The 8,798-nt window shown below is 34.7% G+C and overlaps 2 protein-coding genes across 5 annotated transcripts; both read left to right on the forward strand.

Annotated features, from left to right (window-relative positions):
• The first annotated feature begins 830 nt into the window (after positions 1-830).
• LOC132313665 (metal tolerance protein 4-like) lies at positions 831-5,144 on the forward strand. Of its 3 annotated transcripts, none has more exons than XM_059812547.1 (8): positions 831-850; positions 1,435-1,650; positions 2,086-2,258; positions 2,552-2,750; positions 3,312-3,490; positions 3,605-3,755; positions 4,178-4,311; positions 4,634-5,144. In XM_059812547.1, the coding sequence occupies exons 2-8, from the start codon at positions 1,473-1,475 to the stop codon at positions 4,811-4,813; spliced, it is 1,194 nt and encodes a 397-aa protein (XP_059668530.1). In that variant the 5' UTR covers positions 831-850; positions 1,435-1,472; the 3' UTR covers positions 4,814-5,144. The 3 variants fall into 3 exon arrangements, with proteins under 3 accessions (XP_059668530.1, XP_059668529.1, XP_059668528.1); XM_059812546.1 differs by lacking the exon at positions 831-850 and adding an exon at positions 949-968; XM_059812545.1 differs by lacking the exon at positions 831-850 and adding an exon at positions 981-1,242.
• Positions 5,145-6,082: 938 nt separating this feature from the next.
• On the forward strand, positions 6,083-8,402 carry LOC132313666 (uncharacterized). 2 transcript variants are annotated; one of them, XM_059812550.1, is made up of 3 exons: positions 6,083-6,183; positions 6,735-7,460; positions 7,914-8,402. In XM_059812550.1, the coding sequence occupies exons 2-3, from the start codon at positions 6,815-6,817 to the stop codon at positions 8,120-8,122; spliced, it is 855 nt and encodes a 284-aa protein (XP_059668533.1). In that variant the 5' UTR covers positions 6,083-6,183; positions 6,735-6,814; the 3' UTR covers positions 8,123-8,402. The 2 variants fall into 2 exon arrangements, with proteins under 2 accessions (XP_059668533.1, XP_059668531.1); XM_059812548.1 differs by having other exon boundaries at positions 6,760-7,460.
• Positions 8,403-8,798: the final 396 nt, after the last annotated feature.

Below are 8,798 nucleotides of genomic sequence, written 5' to 3' on the forward strand. Positions count from 1 at the left end.
CTCACCTGACTCAATATAATTTAGATTTTTATTTAAAAATTTTAAAAATAAAAAATGGACTTTACCCAAATTCTTATAAACTGATTTTTTTTTCCCGTGATGATGAATCATAATTTTCACCAACAAGAAAAACTCCCTTACGACTTTAAAAAAAAATTATATATTACATTCCTATACAAATTGATGAATTACGCAAATGTCCCAAAGGAACATCCGTGCTCTGGGGCCAGAGCGAAGGACAAGAAATCCAGATCTATGGCGAGCAGGCAGACACCCTCGCCATCTAGTCGTTGTCTTGCTTCTTCTCATTGGATTACTTATCTCCTTATCAATTATTTGATCTGACTTCGTCCTCTAAATGGGTCACTCTTAACAATGTATAGGCAATTGATGTTGCCAAGACAAAATATATAGTAGTACTCCGTATTTTATATATATACAATGCAATCTTTCTGTTTATATATATATATATATACGTAAAAAAAAAAAAAAAAATAGATATACTTTGCTGTGGAGAGAAGGGAGAAGGGAGAAGGGAGAAGTCTAAATTGGTTTTGAGCGACATTGGGACTTGGTTAGAGCACCCAAGTATTATCTACTCCGTATAATATATATATATATATATATATATATATATATATGTATGTATATATGTGAAAAAAAATGAAGTAGTAGTTACTAATTTCGATTCTTATCATTTCTCTTGGTATTTTTTTTTCTTTTTTTCTTTTTTTCCGAATAAAGCTCAAAGTGACATCACAGAATGCCAAACAAAACAGTTGCCCATAACCATGCAGACCAAGTCAAAATATTTCTGGCCCCATATGCCATGGCGTCTGTCAAAGATCAGGTGCTGCCCATAACCTAATAGACCTGTCCAGAAGCCAGCCAAGTGTCAATTAATCACCATCGTCAATTAGCTGATAACAATGATAAAGAGACAATTTACAGAATAAAAAACAATTGAAGTAATTGAAATTTACATATGTTTCATGCATTTAAAGTACCTCTCTGTTCCACTTTGTTGTTTCCTCTTAAACGCACCCTCTTGGCTTCTTCTACCATTTGGCCAATAGTTGTTATATAAAGTTGTTAGATTTGTGTGTTTTCTTTGGAATTGTTTTTGATACCTTATGGATTATATTTACCTCTTCTGTTCAAGAGAGGCAAATTTAATCTTCCGAATCCATGTTCTTTGTCTGTTCATAATTCATTGAGTGGTTGTTCTTGGCAGTTAGATTGGTGGGTTTGTTGTTTCAATTTCAAAAAAGTGTTTTTTCAATTTAATGTTTTTACATTTTAGGTTGTTTCAATAAGGCTGTTAATTAAATTAGTGGGGCATGTGCCCACAAAGTGTTTGTAGAAAGTTTCTTCAGTTCAAATCCGAGTTTATTGTTAATTAGGAACTGACTTCATTTTTTGTTTTTGTTGCAGAGAAGTGTTTTTAGTACTATTTGATTTGTGTGTTTGAAATGGATGTCAAAACTCCATTGCTGTCCAGTGAAGGTCAAGAGTGCAAACAAAAAAATTACTCCGTTGCTTCTCTCAGAGGTGATTTCTTCTCTAGATTGCCAGACAAGGTCCGGTCTGGCCTTGATCCTGAGACTCCTTTTCATGTTGACCTCTCTAAAACTACTGGTTTAATAGGAGGTAAGACTTGCATTTTCCATGTAATTTCTCTCTTTTGTTTATTAATTGTGTGTGTGTTTCCCTGTAAATATCTTTTGTGTATTATTACTAACTACACTTTTGGGTATATGATTTATCAATTTATTTGTTTTCTCCAAATCAGAAAATTAGACTATAGTTTACTGTCTTTCATCATGTTTATTCACTCTCCTTCCTGCTGTGAGTTCTTTTTCAAATGAATCGCAATGTTATACCATTTTAGACCATAGCTTAAATAGATTTAGAAAAGCCTCAACCACTTTAGAAATTAATCACAATATTATAAAGTTATAGTGACATTAATCTACTTTATGTGATGGCTAATTGATTATGCCATGTATTAACGTTGATTTAGATATAGAAATTATTTTTTTCTCCCTGATTGTTCATATAGTTTCTGTTAATTTGTATGATCAGGGGAGAAAGAATACTATGAAAAACAATTTGCCACCTTGAAATCCTTCGAGGAAGTTGACTCTCTGGATTCATCCCAAGTCATCGATGAAGCTCAAGATCGTGTAGAACAAGCCCATCATGAAAGAGCAATGAACATTTCTAACTGGGCAAATATTTTTTTACTGGCATTTAAGGTAATCTTATTTCCTCTCTCTAGAATCCCAAAATTTTTCTTATACCCCCTAGCCTACACTTTGGTCTTTGCACAATATAAGTGTCCACATAAAGTCACTCAGTATTTTATAGAATTGATATTACAATCTGACTTGATGATTCTGGTTATAAATTGCATTCAAAGGGTATCATCTTTTATTTCTCCTAGTCAGAGTTTCCGTTGAGTTCATTTTTGCATAGCAATTTTTTGTGTGTGGCTATTTTCTCTTTTTTCAATACTCCAAGTGATAGAAATGTTTGTTATGAATTGCAGATTTATGCTACAGTAAGGAGTGGATCCTTGGCCATCGCGGCATCCACTCTTGATTCTCTGCTTGATCTTATGGCTGGTGGTATTCTATGGTTCACACACTTGTCGATGAAAAACATAAACATTTACAAATACCCTATCGGAAAATTGAGAGTGCAACCAGTAGGCATTATCATCTTTGCTGCTGTCATGGCTACTCTTGGTACGTATGTCATTGCACCCTGACCTGCTTCCAATCTGTATGTATCGCTTGGAAAGGCTATTGAGAGAATTCATATATAGTGCCATGTGAAAAATTCAGTACATGTTTTATGATCTAACTGGAATTAAACAATTAACTTTAATTGTATAAAGATCGCTTTCATAGTCCTTACTCAGTAAAATGTATGTATTCTCTTTCACGCAGTTTGTTCATGGTTGGACATATATAGAAAATAATTCCAAAAGGATTTCTAGGAAAATTACATTTGTAATGAAATAGTACAATTTCCAATTTCTCTGTATTTCTCAGTGCCCCCTCAAAATAACAGGAACGCTAAATAGCCTCAAAATCTTCAATGGTCCTAGTCCTATCAATTTTCTTGGCAGATTTAAATAGTCCAACATATAATATCCCAAAAATAAAAAAATAAAAAAACCCTTGGGAAGCTAAATTCTATTTGAATATATTAAACCCTGAAGAGTTTTGAAAGGCCTGTACATATTTTGTAAGTATACCACATTTCCTTTGCCATAACACTGTAGTCCCTTCGAATTAATGCAGGCTTTCAAGTGCTGGTCCAGGCTGTAGAGCAACTGATTGAAAATGATCCTTCTGCAAAGATGAGTACAGAACAACTGGTTTGGTTGTATGCAATTATGCTGACAGCTACCGGAGTAAAACTTGTTCTTTGGATTTACTGCAGAAGCTCAGTAAACGACATTGTCCGTGCATATGCAAAGGTTTGTACTAAACTAATTTGAAATAAATCAGTAAATGTATACTTCGTCTGTCACATCTATTTTGCATTAGTTACTGCTTGATTGTTCACTAAATTATCTATGGATGATCATCAGGACCATTATTTTGACGTGGTAACAAATGTAGTCGGTTTGGTTGCTGCTGTTCTTGGTGATACATTCTATTGGTGGATTGACCCTGCGGGTGCTATAATCCTGGCTGTTTATACAATTACAAATTGGTCAGGAACTGTACTAGAAAATGCAGGTACTTCACTCTCTTAGAAATCACATCACACACACTAACACTCTCATGTTATTCTTAGCATATAGAAGAGAAACAAATAGCTACTGATGAGATTTCCAGATACACTGTCATAAATCTCTCATTTTATTGTCCCGTGTTCATTGAGACTCCTCAAAGTCCCCTTTATAAAGGAAATCTCATCTCCTATATTTTGTAATTTTGGTGAATTTGACGGTGAAGACTTAATCGTCTAAGCAACTATACCTTAGGTTTGTCATCTTTTTGTGGTCTATGTCAAATGATGACATTTTTTCCTAGTCAAAATTTTAAGTGAATTGAGAACTACATTTTTTTTTTTTTTTCTCACAGAGAATTTCTGTCCATGTGCAAGTCTACAATATCCAAAGTTTATGACCATATCTACTCTTTTCTTTTCCATGTAGTTTCCCTAGTTGGACAATCAGCTCCCCCGGAAGTTCTGCAGAAACTGACGTACCTGGTCCTAGGCCACCATCCTCAAATCAAACGCGTTGATACAGTCCGAGCCTACACCTTTGGTGTTTTATATTTTGTTGAGGTTAGCTTGTTAAATTGATTTATAGATATATGTTTGTTATATATAGAGAATATATATTGTTAGTAGTTGCAACAATGCTAGCTTGACAAGCAACCCATTTATTCTAATTGCATATAGAATTGAAAAATTCCTTCATTATTTTCATCATATTTTTTGGACATATTATAATTTCAAGCAATGGTCTAATTCACATTCTATATATTTTATGTGAGTGATTTCACTTATAACTAAGAACTTTCAAACTTCAAATGCTATATGCACTAAAAACTCAATAATTTTGTTTCATTAATTCATCATGTGCTTCCTCTTCTGTGAAAAACAGGTTGACATAGAACTGCCCGAAGATCTGCCATTGATAGAAGCCCACGCTATTGGAGAATCACTGCAGATCAAGATTGAAGAACTCCCTGAAGTTGAACGAGCATTCGTTCATCTTGATTACGAGTGTGACCACAAGCCAGAGCACTCTGTTCTCAGCAGACTCCCAGACAGCCAGCCTTGATTTTGAGAGTGCCAATTATGTTATGGTGGTTGAGAAATCAGCCCTTTTTAAGTAGGTGGTGAGGTTGAGAAAATGTATGCATAGGAAACTAGGATTATTCAGTTCTTACTTCTTAGGAATGGTAATTTCATGAAGTGACAACAATAACATATGCTTTGGTGTGAACTAAAATGTGTCAACTTGTAATACCTTTTTGTGCACTTTCTTGCATATTGATGCAAATGGCATACCTGCCCAAGCAAGCGTATCTACTATGAATTGTACTACTGGATCTTAGTAAATGAGATCAAAATACCCTACCAACTTGATCAATCAATGCATTATTACTATATATATACACACACACACACACATATGTTGGTAGTTGTAGCTTGAACAAAGGTGATTCTCCACTACTAGTCTTCTAGTACAAAAGTGAATGGGTGGTATTTGAGGATCATAGAAAGTAAATCTAAATCAAGTAAAAATGTAAACCAATGAATTACAGTAATCACATTGTTTGACAATGTAGTTAAGCTTAGTTTGTTCTGCAAATAGAACATATATAATAAGATGTTTAAATATGTTTATCAAACACAACCAGTCTAAGGGGCAAGCTTAACGTCTTTAAATCACTTGAATACGTTGAATATCAACAAATCTGATTTTATATCATATTCTTCACCATTTCCTTTGTAATTGCTTGTTGTCAGTTGTCACTTAATAATAATAAAAATATATATATATATAAAACACTTGCTTCTTGTTTGTGAGCTTGTTAATGGATGTTTTTTTTTTTTTTTTTTTTTTTTCTTTTCTATACAACTAATACTAAATTTCATACCAGACGCACCCCGCCCATCTAAAAGTTGAGAATTGTTCCCTTGCTTTATTAGAACGATCTTATTAAAAAGAAAATCAATTTAAAGATTAGCGTGCATGTGACAACAAGGATGTTTTTGTAACTTTTAAGCGGATGAGAAGATACTCGGCACAAAATTTATTCCAGGAAAACTAGTCCCAAAAGTCAAACAGTATTGAGTGTTTTTTTTTTTTTTTTTTTGCTATTTATCCAAAACAAATTTAAAAAAAAAAAAATGATACTGCATTTTTGGTCTAGGCTTAACAAGCCCCATCAATTTAAATTAGTCCAACTCAACCAAAGCTTGTGTTTCAACACCTCGAAGTCCAACTAGCCCACTCAGCATTTTGACCATAGATTGGGCCTAAGCCTGGCCCAATCCACCCCAATACTAAGTCACTGACCAAGCATGCTTAAGGTTCAGGACATGCTTGTGTGTTCCGTTCTGTTCTTCATTAGGGCTTTTCTCTGAGAGAGAAGATAAGTCATACTCTCTCACTTCTGAGCTACCCTGTTCAAGCACTCAAAGGTTTGCTCTCAAAACTCTTTTTTGTGATATCATATTGCAATAAAAGCTTACACATTTCTTTTTTTTTTCTTGATTTTCTTTGAAAACTGTGTCAATTTTCTTTTCTTCTCTCACTCTGTGGTCCTCTATTTGTTTGGCTTGTATGAAATTGATGATTAAATACTATCACTGCTGTTCTATTTGGTTCATTTTTTTGCTGGGTTCAATTCGTACATGGAATAACTCAAGTTCTGTTTGGTTTCTGTGAAAACCTGGGAAAGAATGTGATGTTGAATTGTGAACCTCAGATTCTTGATTATGCAAAACTGTGAAAATAAAGAGCTGCACCATAGTAAACTAATTCACTAGAAACTAAAATCAGCTAAAAATTATCGTTTTCTCACGTTTTCTTAGCAACCAAACGAATTAGCAACCCGCTTCCCCTCGTCTGTCTTACTAACTATTTTGAGCCAAAAAAAAAAGTGAAGGCATTTGTTATGGCTAGAATTTGTGTCACTGATACTACGGAATTGCCTTTGCTTTATTTTCTGCTAGCTACTAAGATTTTCCAGTTTGCTGGGTTGTATCTGCTTTCAGATAATTGAGCAACACTTTGAAGAATTGCCCATATTCGTGTGGTCGATTTTCAGAAATGAACTTGTGCCCTAAAGCAATGAATTGTATTTTCTTACCCTCCTCTCTCTCCCTTCTACCAACTCTACATCAATCCAAACCTTGTCTTCGTATACAGCCTCGTTATAGTTGCTGTTTTAATGACTATTCTTCCGGTCATAAATTCTCTTCTCTTTCACTCCGATCCCCCTTCATTTCATTTCATTCCTTACGCAATCGTCAGTCTTCAATTGGTGCTACAATTCCCTCAAATGAAGGAGCAATCTCTATGATTAGTATGGATGATTTCAAGGAGAAAGATTGGTCGTTTCTTGAGTCCGATGAAACAAATTCTGATGGAGAGCTTAATCAGAAGACTGATCGGATAATTTCCGCAGGAGGGATTGGAGAGACTTCAAAGGTTTTGGTTTCAATTGGTTCCAAAGGATTTGTGGATCGAATAGTTGACTCATCACCTTGCCAGATGTTGCTTGTAGTCCATGACTCCATTTTTGTACTAGCCAACATCAAAGCAAAATATGACATGGTCAAGTGTTGGCAAGGGGAACTGTTATATGTGCCAGAAAAATGGGCACCTTTTGATGTGGTGTATCTTTATTTCCTGCCGGCTTTGCCTTTTAAACTTGGTCAGATTTTCGGAGCACTTGCCAAACAATGTTTGCCAGGTAATTTTGTGATTAAGTTAATGTATTTTTGGCTTTTCATTTATATTTATATTTGTATTTCCTTCTTTTGGTACATTGAACACCTAACTTGTTGAAAGCTTGACTACTGATTGTGTACAAACCTTCAATCTCAAACCTAAATAAAATAGTTAGGCAGAGACCTCATCTATAATTTGTAACCCACAAGCTAATCTCATTACTTAGAACCGCCTTGTTGATTCTTTTGGAATTCTTCCAATTTGATTGACTTAGAAACTAGGCGGCCTTGTCATCTTTTATTTGATTACAATGAGACGGTCTAGGTGAAGCCCTGTTTATTTGCATTTGTGTATCGTTTCATGCATGTGTGTTTGTGTTTCAAAATGAACTAATTAAAAAGGTGGGACTTGAATGGTGATACCAAGGCCTTTTCTTTTTATATGCATTGATATATGGATGGACAATATATTGCAGGTGCAAGACTTGTTATCAGTTATCCCGAGGGAAGGGAAGTGGTAGAGCAGCAACAAAGGCAGTTCCCTGATGTGGTAATTTCGGATTTACCTGACGAGATGTCTTTGCAGAATGTTGCCGCAGATCATTCTTTTGAGATAGTTGAATTTGTAGATGAACCTGATTTCTACCTTGCTGTTTTAAAGTTTGTGGGAAAGAACAAGGCCTAGTAGTTTGACATCTTCAAAACTGACTACCGAGTACAATATTTTTGAAGAGTTGATAGTGTAGCAATTTTGTACAAATTGAAGAACGGATTTGCTTATTTCATGATGTTTTTGGCATCTCTGATCCTTTTGTGGCGTGGTTGGATGCGAATTCATTCCTATCCGATTACAGTACACGTGAATTTGAATTGAAAGTAAATTCAACATTATAACTGTGCATTTCTCATAAATGCTAAATTCTAGAGATCGGATCAGCTGTGTAAGTTATGATTTCTGGCCCCAACATCTCTTTTGGTGACCAAATATTTTGATCTGTTATTTAATTGGAACAATACCAATAAATATGTTCTGCTCAAATTTCTAAGGGGGGTCCAAACCGGTGTTTAGGTTCCGGCCAAGTCTTTTGCTCCTTACTAATGCTATCCCTCACTTTGCTTTTTCACATGCATGTGCTCAATGAAGTGTAAGGCATTGTGATAAAAAGATGAACAATATTAAGTTTAGAAGAAATGAAATGTTGAGATGAATAAGGCATGCTTCCAGCCAAGAAAATATACTAGATACCTAAAATGAATGCTTGTGTGGGAAAAGTTAATATAATTGAAATGAAGATGAGAAAAGGCTAACCAAAATGCTAAAATGTTGTGAATTAATCGTTTTTAAGGATATAGACCAACAA

This window comes from Cornus florida, unplaced genomic scaffold (genome assembly GCF_030987335.1).
Source record: "Cornus florida cultivar Cherokee Brave unplaced genomic scaffold, ASM3098733v1 CherokeeBrave_3.0.0_Hap2_Chr06, whole genome shotgun sequence".
Classification (NCBI taxonomy): domain Eukaryota; kingdom Viridiplantae; phylum Streptophyta; class Magnoliopsida; order Cornales; family Cornaceae; genus Cornus; species Cornus florida.